Genomic DNA, 16,186 nt, shown 5'->3' on the forward strand with positions numbered 1-16,186 from the left:
TTTTATTTTTAGAAAACTGGTAATGCAATTTTGAAACAATTTCATGTAATTGCAGGATAAAATTAATGTGTTAATGTTATTTAGAACTAAGTCTTTCAGTGCACCAGAAAAGACACAAATACAGAACAAAAGTCAAGTCAAAGCCCTGCTGAATCTAGGATCTAATGCATGACAGGAAAGCACTCTCCCACTGAGCTACATCCCCATCCCTTTTTAAACATTAAGACAGGGTCTTGCTAAATTGCCCAGGCTGGCATCCTGCCTCAGTCTTCTGAGTAGCTGGATTATAGGTATATATCACTGTGCCTGATATTTTTTCTGGTTTTTAATTACTTCACAGTACATATTAAATTTTATTATTCTTACAAAGGAAATCCTATATTGAATTCTTCCAGCTAAATTGTCAACAAAATCTTAGCAGGGAAATGTCAATGAGGCTTAGCTCACATACCAAATATCAATAAAATTTTAAGTATAACTATAAATACACAAATATTCTGTGTACACTAAGTTTTAAGCAGACTTTTGTTTAAAGTCTGCTTTTTTAAAAACCTACTTTAGCTCTTGAAGTGAAACTATTCTCTTAGAATTATCGACGAAGAAAGGAATTGCATATAATTCAAGTTAAAATTATACAATTCAAATTTCAAAATTCAATATTGCTTCAAAGTCTTTTTGCTCAAAGTAGCTTTGGATTTAAACTGAACTTATTATAATTTGTCTTAAGATATTTTCCTACTGTGTGTGTGTGCTTATGTGTGTATGCATACACATATGTATTCTATAATTTGTAATTTTTTTTCTAAATCCAGTTGTGCCTAATACATTGCACTTGAGAGTTACATCTCTTTTTGTTTCTGTTGTCCAAAACTCTTGTTTTTATTTTTGTTTTGTTTGGCACTAGGGATTTAACCAAGGGAGCACTTTACCACTGATCTACAACCCAAACCCTTTTTAAAAATTTTTTATTTTGAGAAAGGATCTCGCTAAGTTACTTAGGGTCTTGCTAAATTGCTGAGGCTTGCTTTCAACTTGCAATTCTCCTGTCTCAGCCTCCCAAGTCACTGGGATTACAGGCATGTTCCACTGAACCTGGTTCATAACACTCTTTGGACAAATATAAGTTCTGCAGAAGATACCATATTCTAAATATGTAATATGCATACTTATTAACATATCTTGTTCCTTTTTCAGCAGTTTTATCTGAATTTTTTTTTCCAGTTTGCCCTAAAAGTGACCTGTTTCAGAACACATGCAGATATAATAATTCTTGATAAAACAAATCCAAGGGAGGGGGAAAAGAGGGAAGTATAATTCATTATACAAGTAAAAGATAACAATGAATGCTCCTATGAGACTACCATGTATCAAAGTCCATTTAAGAAATAAAGTCTGAGGGCTTGCCTGCTATATCAGAATACTAATTTAAAAGAAATATTGTTAAAAGCCAAAAATGATGGACTTAGACAGTAACAGTGTTGATTTCTTGACAGGATTACATTATTTTTTTTCTGTTTCAAGGGAAATTCTTGGCTTTATAGTACACCTTATTTTGTTTCTTAGCTTGATGAAGAAAATGTATAATGTGTAGAACAGATTTATAACTATTTTCTCTCTATAACCAAGCAAATAAAATCATATAATTTCAAGCATCCCATCTCCTGTTTTTTGGCTCCTTCCTTAGTTCAATTCACAGTTCTCTGACTCCACAACCCACCATTATCACCTCGTCACTGCTCTCACTCACTTCATATTTTTAACTCCTTTCTTACCTGATCATCAGAATCACCTCAGTGTATACACCATCATCTCCCTTGCCCCTCTTGAGTCAGTATACTTATTTGAACATTAATTCTAGTACACTGTGCTATCAATTCACTATCTCATTTTCCAAGAAAACTGTTCAACTCTAACTTGATTATTGCCTTGATTAGTGCAGCAATCTTCTAACTGGTTGCCTTACACCTTAACCATTCCTATCCAATAATCTTAACACAGAAATTAATTCTTACAAATTTTTGACACACTGTAAAAAGTTAATAAAATGTCTTTTCTTTTGTCAAAACATCCAATGACTTCGTTTCACTCAGAATAAAAGCCAGTATTTTCACAATAGTCTACAAAATCAAGCTGTTTATTATCTTATTTTCTACTACCATCACCACCCCCCAGTGCCCCCCCCCCCATTCTCCTCTAGCCACATTAGTGTCTGTGCTGTTTGTGAAATATGCCAGCATCTTTATGCCTCAAGGACTTTGGAAGTGTTAGGGCTGATTTTCTCTCTGACCTCTTCCATAGCTTTTGCATATATCATGTCAGTGAGATCTTTTCTCTAGATCCTACTTAAAACTGTCGTTTTTTCTCCCTTGTTTTATTTTTCTCACAGAACTTACTATTTTTTGACCTATTGTATATTTAATTAATGGGTTTTTTTCTTGACTCTCACCCCTACTAGCATGTAAGCGCCATGAGGGCAAGGATTTTATGTATTCAGTTGATTCTGTACTCTCAGAACCTATAATGTGACTGGTAGACAGTTGCTAAATATTTATTAAATAAACAAATGAAAAAATTTCTATATTTTGAATAAATGAAATATTATTTCATAGTTTTAAAATAAGATTAAAACTTTTTAAATAAAAAATAATTGAAAGGAAATTTAAATTGGAAGCCATCATATATTTATTATTCATGAAAAAGGATGATGTTTTATTTCCTGGGAATTCATTTTTAAATTCAGCCAGTATATAATCTTTTCTTATAATTGTGCTACATTAAAAGAATGTGAGCAGTTCATTTTCTGATTTTTTTTAACAGTAGAATTTACATTTTAAGAAAACAAACATCCAAAGTCTATATAAATGCTGGAATACACGGAATTATACAACAAAAATTCAGAATTCTAAAATTTTTGGTATGTTTTTAAATATTAAAATATTCACTTTTACTGAATCCAAATATAGTTATCTAAAGAAATTTCTATTCTATAACTTATATGCATGAGTGAAGAATTAAGTCCTTTCTTTTCTATTTTAAAATGTTTAAATCTTATTAAAATTATTAAATGTCTTATTAAAGTTTCCATCTTAATGTTCAAATGTTACCATATTTAAAAATCATATTTCAAAAATTTAAACAGAAAAATAAATGTTATGTCAAAGAAAACATTTTCACTGAAAAAAAGAAATAAACCTAGGAAAAGTAAAGCAAGTGAGAAAAAAGGTCGTTTAAATGACAACATCTTTTTTTGTTGTTCATTCCACATTTTTTATTGGTGCATATAGTGTATGCCTGTTTTATAGTATTTCTAGTTTTCCATTTTGGTACAATAAATTATACATAGCATCACTTAGAGTAAAAAATTAAAAGAATACATCAGAAATCAAAAATATTAGTTCATAAGTACACTCACCTACAACACCATTCAATGCGACCTTCACCTTCACAGGTTTTTGCCCAATGATTATCTGCCAAATTTTTCATTGCAACAGCATATTCACAAAGTGTTTCTTCATCTTCACAGTGTTCTCGCCAGATCTTATCAAAATCTCCCACTAAAAACAAAGGAAAAATACTAAATGAATTAATCTTGCTTAAACACGTATAATCTAATTTCACTAAAATCTAAAATCGTTTTAAACATATTTTAAAAGTTCCTTTGTGTAAATAGAATCATCATTTGTATTATGATGATTTGATAATTTTACCATTTTGAATGGATGGATTTGTAAATCAAACATAATAAAATTTATATCAATATATGAGTTATTGGTTCATAAACTAAAGATACATTGATAGTGGACAATAGGTGAATGGGCAGTCAAACATTATTTTTTCTATGACCTTGCAGGAAAAGGGCAGAAACACTTAAAATTGTTTCTCTATATGCTTATCAGTTCCTTGTATTATAAAGGTTAGATGACAATATAAATTAACAAACAAGTAAATATTTTTATTCACACAGCTGGACTTCCTCTTAGACTTACTATAAAGAATTATAATCCTAAGGCAAAAATATTGCTTAGAAGACAATATTTTAGAAGTTTCTCCAAAGTTTTTAGCTGTTACAAGTGTTCTAAATAAAAACTATAAGCTGATTACATTACCTATTCAGCTACCACTGTTTTAGAAAATTAAATCAGTCATTACATTTAATATAAGATTTGAAACATCACAATGAAGACTGATAAAGAACGGTTGGGGAATGGTTTGTCCAAAGAATATTAACGCAGCTTTAAAGGTAAAGAATAAACAAAAGTTATCAGTGTAGATTCACTCAATGTCTTCAGACACAGACATGTCTTGCCAGAACAAACTGAAAAAAATGTAAAGATATGCTGGGTGAGAGGTGGAGCACACCTGTAATCTCAGTGACTCAGGAGGCTGAGAGAGGAGGACTACAGGTTTGAGACCAGCCTCAGCAAATCAGTGAGACCCTAAGCAGCCTACTAAGACCCTCTCAACATAAATAGATAGATAGATAGATAGATAGATAGATAGATAGATAGATAGATAGATAGATAAAAAGAGCTGGGGATGTGGTTCAGTGGAAAAGAACCTCCAGGTCCAGTACCAAAACAAAAAAGAACAGAACTAAATGGAGAGATGGTCATTATGCCAGAGCTCTTTCTCCAAGCAAAATTATTGAATTTCAGCTTAAACAGTTTTTTTTTAAATAGAAAATGAATTACAGTAACAATTGACACATCAAAACTAATTTGAAAAACTTCCAATTAATCCCATTACCTGGCTATTTTAGGCTCTCAGCCTAATAAGTTCTGAGTTGAAAATCAACTATTAGCCTTCTAGTTTGACCAAGTCAAGAAAGAGAAGTATGGGTACAAACACTCCCTCATATACACATTACTCAATTAAAATGATTGTGGTACCAGTCTCAGCCTAAATTCTATGTTTAAACCTCAAATAGTGTATATTATTCATTTTTATACTAATATTTCCATTAATCATTAATATTTGTATAATGATAGGGCTCTCAATTTTTTTATACCATACACTGGCATTATCTGTCAACTAAAAGCAAGCAAATTTTTTTTTTCTAAATTCTCAAAAATACCTCAATTTTAGCAACATCTTTGAGATGTAGCTGTCAAATCTCTGGAGAGGTACAGGATGTCCTCAAACAATGTTTTGATTAATGGTTCTTTAATAAACCTATGATAATTCATAACACTATTCTTGACTTTATCCATCAGATTTGATATGGTTCAATGAGGTACAGTATAATTTGAAAGGCATGTTATGTTTTGTTAAGATCAGTATCAACTCTAAAAGGCCCTTTGTTGAACTTTTTTTTACAGCCCTATATAATGTTATATGTACATTATATATAAACAAAAGTTATATGATCAAATACATTTCAATATGTTTAACACAAATTGATTTTCTTTCTGATAGACTTACTTTAGATTCTATAGAAAATACAACTGAAGACAAAGACTTGATTAAAAGTAGTTATATCTGGGAGATAACTCTAAGCAACAGGAGTGAGAAAGTACATAGAAAGACCAGAAGAGAGATAAAATTAACAGCACAAGGGTACATTACTGAAGTTGCTGCTGTGAATGACTAAGAAGCATACATAATGCTTCTGGGACTGTGCACCTAAAAGATGGGAAGTTAAAGTATTTAATTACCAGTTCCTATACATGTGAACCAATGATTGTTAACAACATTCAAGTCTGCACATAGGTACTGAATAAGGGGACTCATTGGCTTCAGCAGTGTTAGAGAAAGGAAGAACAGAAAACACAGACACTTTTAATCTGGAACACTATTAGGGCTAGTGACTCAGTTCAGTGTCTGTCTACCACAGCTGAGGATCAAGGATACATGGGGTATCAAAAGGCACTACAAATTTCTAGAGTTCTTGCCATTCTACTGCATATGGTATATTGAAACTCAATTTACTCTATAATTACCAACTGGCTAAAAGATACAAAAACAATTGTAAATATACAGAAACTACTGCTTTATAGCTTTTTGAACAACCTCTGTCTTTTTCCCACTCCACAAAACTTTTCCATTCCACAAAACTGGAGTTTTAAGACTTACTGCTGGCTCCTTTAATGTTTTAAGGAAGAATTCAAAATTTGTAGGCTTATTCAGTTGAAACTAATTATATACAACTTCAATTTTAAATGTTTTCATTAACAGTAGAGACTCTGCACAATGTGTGCTAACCCTGAAAATTGTTGTGATTGTAAATGTACACTTAAATATATAATTGAGAACAAAGAAATTTAATACATTTGTATTCTTTTCAATAGGCTGCTCAAAAAGATACTCTATTAAGCACTATAGAGAATAATATAATGAGCAGGCACTAGCAATCAAAGTAACGGGAAAAACAAGTAAATAAAATATAGTAGATAATATAATAAAAGAGACACAAACTTAATGTTTCTTGTGTCCCATATGACATCCAGGACACAGAACTTTGAATTCAAGTATTTATTCAACAAAAATGTATCAAACCCTAGCTACTAGGTATGCATTATGTTACATGTCTGGCAGCTATAGAATTGACCAAAAATAGTTATAAGTATGCCCCTTAGTTATAAGAAAAATCTATTTCTGGAATACCTAGGAAGCTTAGTGAGGTATAATTGTGAATAAATGAAAACTTTAAAACAAAACAACATGGGAAAAATTAAGTTTTTCAAAAAGGCTATTAGTTTTTTACAATATTCAAAATAATGTATTCAACCTTTAAGCAAAGTAATTTCAAAATAGTCTATGATTTGGGTTCTAAACACCAAAAAAGTTAATGGTTAAAGAGAGCCCAGTATGTATAGGAAATCTCTCTGCTAACTTAGCCAAATATGCGTGGTGTGTGTGTGTGTGTGTGTGTGTGTGTGTGTGTGTGTATGTAAGATTCTCTCACTTAAAATGAAAATACTTTTCATTATCAGAAAGAAAATGAGGAACTAGAGCTTCCTGAGGTCTGCTCAAAGGTCTAGTGAATGCAGTACAAGTAATGTTTTAAGTATTCAAGTTATAACCCTAGTTCTCAACAAATTAATAATTAGTCATTCTTTAACATGATGACACTTGTGAATAACTCAAAATCATGACCCCCCCCCCATTTTTTACCCATTTTTTTTAGCAGGCATCATTGAAAAAAATAAATGTGTCTTAGAACAGCTGAGATCAGGCACCTTCAGGCTGAAGGGTATTTATATATTCATATTACATATTTCTACCTTTTTCAAATATAAAGACATTTATTCTCTCAATATATGGCTTCAATATTTATTTTTAATATCAGGTTTTAATTTTAACAGAAATACTTAATTTTAATACAATCCAATTTCACAAGAGAGAGAATAAGAATGATCTCCAACAAGTATATACATTTTACTTTGCCCAACTACAGAGAATTAAAAAATTACTTAGAAAGCACAATTTTAAAAAATATGTTCTGCAACCTAAATTAAAAGTTAATAAACACTCCACAGCCAAACTAAAAGAATAAATTTAGAGACGGAATCAGCAATCACTTGTTCAAATACACAGTTTTAAAACTAACTTAAAACTCTGCCCAGTCTAAAAGATAAAGTTGTCTAATTGTCTTCAAAATTCTTGAACAAAAGCCACATTAACATGACTTATACTTATTGTATTTTCGCTATATTTACATTTTGCAACACTTATTTTAAAAAAATCTAACTCATACTTTTAAAAAGGAGTGATGCCAACTTGCCAACTTTCTAAGTTCAATCTGGAAACCAATGAACCGAATTATTCTGAATCCTGGTCCTACATCAAGATAATACCATAATTACTGACTAAACTCACTTTCACCACATTATATGTTCACAACAGAATAAAGAGCTACTGCCTATAAAAAGACAGTGACAACTGTCTTTTTATAGGCAGTAGGAAAAAAGAAATAGTACACTCATTAATCTGAAGTTAATTTTTAATAATTTTATGATTATTTATTATGACTTTGTAAAAAATCAAATATAATGAAACATGAAGCAATTTTTGCCCTTAATACATTCAAGAACATTTCTATAAAAGTTCTTAAATCACATTAACCATAGAAACTCCTTGATAAACTAATCTTCCCATATGAATTAACCCCTCTCCTGCCATCTGGTATAGCAAATTCTTTTTTCCTTTGAAACGTAACTGAATTTTTTTTTTGAGAGGGTTTATCTGCCAGTTGATCATCTTACAACTCCCTCATATATGCAACTACCATTCTTACAATACTTTGTTGTTCATATATATATATATATATATATATACACTATTAAAATCAGGAGTGATTTTCCCATTAGAATACATAAATTAAAAAGCAAAGACTACTTTTGACTTATATATTTTATAAACTACAGAACTTAATCATGGTATCAAGCTGATGCAGAAAATATTTAAATTTTTACCAAACTTGAAATTTGTACTAAACACCAAAATTAAAGACAAGTCAAATTTAGTTGTTAATTTAAAAGTCAGCAGCAGATAGCTGTCAATTGTGGAGAGCCATTCTCACGTGTGACTGGGCGACTCCAGGGTTGGGTCTGAGGCTTCTGGCTATGTCGGAACTTTCCCGGCACTCTCCTGATGAGAGAACCCGTCCGTGTGGGGGTGTGACTGACCACTGACCCCAGGGGCCCAATCACTGACCCTGACCTTGGAGTGCGGCCCCCCCTCAACCTTCATTGGATGGAATTCTCCCCTGAATTTCTTGTTCCCCAATAAAAGGCTACTACTCCCTGGCATGCTAGCTCTCTCTCCTGCTAGCCCTGAGTAATCCTTGCTGCCCTACGGGTGGTTCGAGGTTGGAGCCAGAGAGGGGAGCCGTCTCGGACCTGGTCATAGAAAAAGGTAACTGAGTCTGTGTGTTTTATTTCGATCTCTGCTAGCTAACTTTCATGCCAAGAACCTCATTAATGAAACCAATGTGCAGGCCGCATGGTGGAGTCAACCAACAGTAGTAGCTCCAAAGCGGTAAAATTTGAATATTTCAAAATATTGAACAACAGCAGATGAGGTAGAGAGGGAAGATGGGAGGGGAGGGGAGGGGGGATAGTAGGGGATAGGAAAGGTAGCAGAATACAACAGTCACTAATATGGCATTATGTAAAAATGTAAATGTGTAACCGATGTGATTCTGCAATTTGTATTTGGGGTAAAAATGGGAGTTCATAACCCACTTGAATCAAATGTATGAAAGATGATATGTCATGAGCTTCGTAATGCTTTGAACGACCAATAAAAAAAAAAAAGAAAAAAAACTGGTAAATTTAATAACTTAAGAAAAATAGTGACTATTCTTAAAGACCAGAAAGTTTTAGAAAAAACAATAAGTTAGAGATGATTTTTCTGTAAATTCCATTGTTTAAAGCTGATCAAAATTTTTCAATTTTTTCTTGCCTTATTGTCAATGAAAAACGTGGAGCCAGAAGTACAGTCACATCTATTAAGTTTTTTGATAATAGTACACAGATCTTTTTGAAAAACCTATAACCCTAAGGAAAAATGATTAGTATACACACAAAACAGACAGGAAGTTACCTGTAGATGGAAGGGGTGGGAGGAAGAATAGGTTGTACAAAGATTCATGCATTTTTACACGTGAGGATCATCTGATGTTTAGAAATTCACTAGAAATATTATTATTTTTCTCAATATCTCTATCTTAATTCTTATTCTTAGAAGATATACTATAACATAGATAATGGTGCATAAATATACTAATGATCATTAGTCTTTAGAAAGAACAAAATCCTGCCACTTTGACAATGTCAATGAACTTGGAGGTCATTATGTTAAATGAAATAACATCAGACAGAAAAATGTTATTACATGTAATTTATAAAACAGTAGAACTTGGAGAAACAGAGAGTAGGGTGGTAAACGTTAGGGGTTAGAGGGGCCAAAGAAACAAGGGGGCAGATGTTTATCAAAGGGTACAAACTTTATAAAATGAATAAGCTCAGAAGATCTAATGTACACCATGGTTATGATACATATACTTGAAATTTGCTAAGGGAGCAGATCTTAAGTGTTCTTACACATACAATCTTTTATTTGCCTAAAAAAAAAAGCAGGTAATTATTAATTATTCTTGGCAGTTTAGCCTCAACACCAAAGATTAACAATGCACTAATGGTTCAATGTAAAAGAAAATGTTCTGCAGTTTTATGTACATAAACTCAAAAGGTGGAGATGAAACTATAGTAACAAGAGATAAGTAGGACAGGGAATATAGAGAGACAGACTACAAAGGAACATGAGGGAATACTGAGGGTGATGATACTCTTCTATATTGATTATGACCATGGTTTCATAGGTGCATAATTTCTCTTCAAACTCATGAAATTATATACTTTAAATGGATGAAATCTTAAGTATATAAAATATAACTCAATAAATTTAGGTTTTGAAAATGATGTGCGAATCCCAAAAAAACAAAGGCCAAATGTTTTCTCTAATATGCGAATTCGAATTCACAATAAGGTGTGTGTGTGGGGGGGGAACTAGAGAATAATAGCGTTACCTTAGATTAGGTAGAGAGGGAAGTAAAGGAAGGGGAGGGGACGTGGGGATAGGAAAGATAGTAGAACGGAAGAGACATTATTACTTTATGTATACATATGACTGCATAAGCAATATGATTCTACAACATGTACACCCAGAAAAAATGAGAAATTATATCCCATCTATGTATATCAAAGTGCATAAATGCATTCTACTGTCATGTATAACTAATTAAAACAAATTTTAAAAGATTTTTAAAAATTATGTGTGATGAGCACATTAAATTTGAGATCCATCAAGTTCTCTAAACAAGCCAACGATTGATAACAACAACGAAACCCCCAAGATGAGTATCATAAACAAATCTTGAACCTTTGGAAATTCAAACCAATTTATTTGATTGACTTAGGCATATTGCCAAATATAGGCCTTAAGATGCTGTACCTGTAGATAACCAGATTACCAAAGTCAAGTTTAAAGAACCTTCAAGGGTCATTTTCTCCAACATGAGGGAAGTAGAGAAACTCATGACTGAGTGGGAACAAGTTCAAAGAGTTTTCAACGTTATGCTCCTAAACACTATAGCACCTTGCCTCTCTTTCCGAGTTTTGAATTTATGAACTTTTAAGGCTATGAATGAAGGTATGCAATAGAGCAAAGTATAATGATTCTACTAACCACAAACAAATGAAAATTTGTCAGTCACATGCAATTATTTAATCTCTGTAAGTGCATTATTTGTTAGATTTCTGGCAGTGGGTCTCAAGATCAATGCTAGATGAACACTGGAATCACCCAGAAATTTCATGGAGGGATCTAGAGTGGGAAATGATTACTTATTCTAAGGCTCTCCAAATGAACCCATTGTATATTATGACTCAAAACCAATTGTCTATGACAAGGTTATAAACTCAAATGCCTGGTGAAATAATACAAAGAGCCATAAGGGCTGGGATGAACTAGAGTCAACTTTGATTAAAAAAATAATAATTCAGGGATTAAACTTAATATCTACAAACACAATTTGGCTTCCAGTATATCTTTTCTGTTTGGATTAGAGCCTTTTATTATAAACATACTTAGATAAAATACCTAATTCAAAATGCAAAAGTCTTTGACTAATATTCTGTAAGAAAGATGGAGATAATCCAGAAATATCAGGTCCATTGTCATCATCTGTTATTCCCTGGTGAAGATTAACTGTATAGATATTGTTTGACTACACAGATCACTTAATTAGTGTAACACTTAACCTTCAGCAAAAGGACTTGTGAACACCTCCCTGAAACAACATTTGTGAGTAGAAGAATATCTATATAAATGGAAACTTGAAGAAGGTTGGGATTCTGCTGCTTTTGGTAATTGCCAATAACTTATAAAAATGGTAATTCCAGGGGCTGTGGTTGTGGCTCAGTGTAGAGCACTTGCCTAGCATGTGTGAGGCACTGGGTTCAATTCTCAGCACCACATATAAATAAATAAAGATCCATTGACAACTAAACAATATTTAAAAAACAAAAAAAAAATGGTAACTCCAAAAGAACTATCCAAAAGATCTGTGTAGTCATACATCTATACAGTTAATCTTCACAAGGGATTAATAGATGATGACATAGGAAGGTCAAATAGGAAGGTCAACACAATCATCAATTATTAAAATTGGAATAATGTATAAGATTGCTCTCACAAATACTATGTACATAGAGCTTTATATCCTAGGTTAATTTTTTATACAAGATAAACAATCTTTAGATTTAAGAGAGAAAAGGTGATGACTGGATTTCATCCTTCCTTTCTTCCTTACTTCTTTGTCCTAGTGACTGAACCCAGGGTCTCATGCATACTAGGTATGTACTGACTTATATCCACAGCCCTTTCGATTTTTTTTTTTTTTTTTTTGAGAAAGGATATTATGAAGTTGCCCAGAGTGGGTTCCAGGTGTGATCCTCCTGCCTCAATTTTCCCAAGAAGCTGGGTTACAGGCATATGACACCATTCCTAGATGGATTTTTCTGAGTTAACAAATTATTGCAAAGACAGGTGGAATAACAGGGACTATGTGATAAATTTGCCTGAATTATTTAAATAACAATGTATGTGTACTATTTCCACTATTGAAATAACAACAAAATTGAAAACTAATAATAAGAAATCAATAAATTTGTAAAAAGCGTCAATGGAGAATTTTAAAGAAAACTACTTCTATGGACATTGTGCCTTAAAAACAAGTAGGCCCAGCATGGTGGGGCATGCCTATAATCCCAGCTACTTTAGAGGCTGAGGCATGAGATTCTCAAGTTTGAGGCCAGCTTGGTCAACTTAGAGAGACCCTGTCTCGAAAGATAAAGAAAGTTGGGGAAGTAACTCAATGGTAAAGCACCCTTGGGTTCTAGATAACACAAATAAGGAGTGAATATAAAATTCAATTACAGCTTATAAGATAAAGCATATTCTTCTGCATCAAAGTGCCTTGTTTTTCTAAGAAAAATCTTGGGATCAGTGTTTTTTCCAAAAAGTGGGCATTTTCATTAAAATCATACAAGAGATGATTAAATACACAAATTCCTAGGCTCCAAGCTCAAATCCATGGAATTGCTTTCTGGTGGCCTAGAAATCAGCATTTAATGCTAAGTGAAGTTAACCAATCCCCAAAAACCAAATGCCAAGCGTTTTCTGATATAAGGAGGCTGATTCATAGTGGGGTAGGGAGAGGGAGCATAGAAGGAATACAGGAACTCTAGATAAGGCAGAGGGGTGGGAGGGGAAAGGAGGGGGCAAGGGGTTAGAAATGATGGTGGAATGTGATGGACATTATTATCCAAAAAAACACATATGAAGACACGAATTGGTGTGAATATACTGTGTATACAACCAGAGATATGAAAAATTGTGCTCTATATGTGTAATAAGAATTTTAATGCCGGCTGTCATTTATTAAAAAATTAATTAAAAAGAAAAAAAAAAGAAATCAGCATTTAAAATTTCACCAGAGGATTCTGGAGCTCACTAAAACTTAAGAACTAGTATCTTGGATACTTAAAGCTGCAAGCATGATATAAATATGGCATATGAAAAATCACTACCCTTAAGTAAACAATGACTGAAAATCTTTCAAAATCAAAGCAAATCTCTATTTTCTTAAACAATGTTATATTTCACTGTTGAGAACTACTGGTTGTCACTTTTAGCACCTTTGCTATAAATAAAGCATAAATAGTCAAGTGTATAGTTCTATTATTGTGTTAGCACTTAGCAGTGTAGAAACTAAATCTTTGGGAATAATCTTTTTGTTCAGCAAAAGTTCTGCTTTCTTCTTTTAAATCCTAACTACTGGTATCTTCCAAGGATCTGTCCTCAGTTACATATTATCATCACTGCACTGGGCAGTTCATCTGCCCTCAAATCTTAAGCTCCAAGTAGAGGGCTTCCAATCCTAAATATCCCCAAAAATCTATTCCAAACTAAATCATTGTCTCATCCCTATAGTAAGCCAACCTGCCTGTCTACCTTATTCTCTTTATCCCCAACCCTATTCAAACATACACATTCCACATTTCCTGGATGTTAATGGATACTATTAACATTTTCTCAGTCAAAAAATCCTGGCATTATCTTTGTCTCTTTCCCTTTGCTCTCACTAAAACACCTTACTCTGACCTTCACAATATTTGTGTTTTTATTTTCATGATCACTACTACTATTCAGGTTGTTATCAGTTCTAAATCAGTTAAATATAAAAGCCTCTTAATCAGTCTCCTTTCTTTTAGATTCCTTCCTACTGCAATCTACAGCACTTCGATTCATGTTCTCAGACTATTTGTCCATTGTATACCCTAAGGAGCTTTTAAAAAATACAGATGCCTGTGTTCTTCAAGATTCTAAAAATAGCACTTATATTGAACCAAGGGTAAGAAGCACTACATTTATTATTTTACTTTTTCCATAAATCAGTCAAAAGATCTGCAACAATAATTCTAGTGCATATTTTGAAATACAAAAGTCCCTATAAAGATACCATACAGATGTCTAGTGATAACAAAATCAAAGAGCTAACATACAGTGCCTGCCTAACAAATGCTCTTCACTGAAATGACTGAATCGCTGTTCTTTATCTCTTAGTGTTACTGATTATTAAGTCCATGTGCCCCCCCCACCCATGGCAGTTCAAATTTCCTAGGGCAAAGTTAACTAGATTTTCTGTAGAGTTTTTTTTTACTTTACTTATTTGCTGATCAAGCAAAGATTTTATCACACACACAAAAAATTTCTCATTCTATAATTGGAGAAATTTTATGCTATAGAAAAAGCATAAAATGAAAATGCAAAATTTCACTTGAAACACCTGTAAAACAAAACAGTATCTAGTAAAACCTTGGGGCCACAGAGTTGTCAGTAAGCAGCTATGATGAAGGGCCACTGAAGGTGGGAAAAAAGTTTAATTAAAAACAGTCTGTAATCCTAATTTTTAAAACAATTTCAAAATTATTTTACAGCAAAAACACCAACCTTACAACCTTATCATTCTATCATTTTTAGACTTCTTGTTTTAGTTCAAATTTATTTCTAATTCAAAGCTTTCCCCTCTGCCACAACAGTTCCCTTGTTTTACATGTTTGCTAGCAAATAAGCAATCCCAAATGTATTTTTCAGCTTAAATTACTAACTTAAGCTCACCTTTTGTTTCAAACTCTGAAGAATTTAAATAATAAGCATTAATCATCTAAATGAGGTTATTTAGACCTTGACACCAAAATTCTGCTGACAACTGTTAACCTTTGTAACATTATTTTTTTTCTGGACTCAGTCCACAGAACCAACCTATCCTGTGTTCTCCTTTTCTGCTTCTGTATCAGTAACTTGTCTTATTTTTTTATTTACTTACTTATTTATTTTTGGTACCGGGGATTGAACTCAGGGACACTGAACCACTAAGCCACATCCCCAGCCCAATTTTGTATTTTATTTAGAGACAGGGTCTCCCTGAGTGGCTTAGTGCCTTGCCCATTGCTGAGGCTGGACTTGAACTCCTGATTCTCCTGTCTCAGCCTCCTGAGCTTCTGGGATTACAGGCATGTGCTAAAATACTACTCTTAACAGTTTGGTGTGTGTGTGTGTGTGTGTGTGTGTGTATACACACATATATATGTATATTTTTATTTATAAGTTTCATAGGTTTATGTGATAAACTGTTTTAATTTTTTTTTGATATGTAGAATAATTCAGAGAATGAATAAATTGATAAAATTTCCTAAGGAGAATCAGAAGATAGCTTTAAAAATTTAAATAGAATGGAAATCGTACTTTTATTCCTGACAGCTGCAGCTTTTTACATTTTCTTCATTTTCTTGGGATTTTTACATGAAGACTTTAAGTTTGGAAAAAAGAAATGCCAGGCATAATAATCATTGCAGAAATGGGTTCATAGGAATAGAATTATGGGGGGAAAAAATCACATAAAGACAACTGAAAATACACGTCTTTAGTTCAGTTCTCAATTTGAGATATACTCATAAGGCACAACTGATTAACAATGATGTCCCTGTTTGAAAAACAAAACTAGCTCTTTTTTATTAATAAGCTATATAATTTTTATGATACATTTAACATTTTTGTGGTTTGTGTGGAGGTCAAATTTAAAAATTCTGGCAGGCACAGTGGCTCAGTAGGCTGAGGC

The 16,186-nt window shown here is 32.7% G+C and overlaps 1 protein-coding gene across 1 annotated transcript in view; it reads right to left on the minus strand.

Annotated features, from left to right (window-relative positions):
• Window positions 1-16,186, minus strand: part of Samtor (S-adenosylmethionine sensor upstream of mTORC1) — an 81,923-nt gene that overhangs the window by 61,580 nt on the left and 4,157 nt on the right. Inside the window, exon 2 of the mRNA XM_027926498.2 lies at window positions 3,413-3,554. Within this exon, the coding sequence (XP_027782299.1) occupies window positions 3,413-3,554 (142 nt within the window). The remainder of the gene's footprint in view (window positions 1-3,412; window positions 3,555-16,186) is intronic.

The sequence above is a fragment of the Marmota flaviventris genome, chromosome 1 (genome assembly GCF_047511675.1).
Source record: "Marmota flaviventris isolate mMarFla1 chromosome 1, mMarFla1.hap1, whole genome shotgun sequence".
Taxonomy (NCBI): domain Eukaryota; kingdom Metazoa; phylum Chordata; class Mammalia; order Rodentia; family Sciuridae; genus Marmota; species Marmota flaviventris.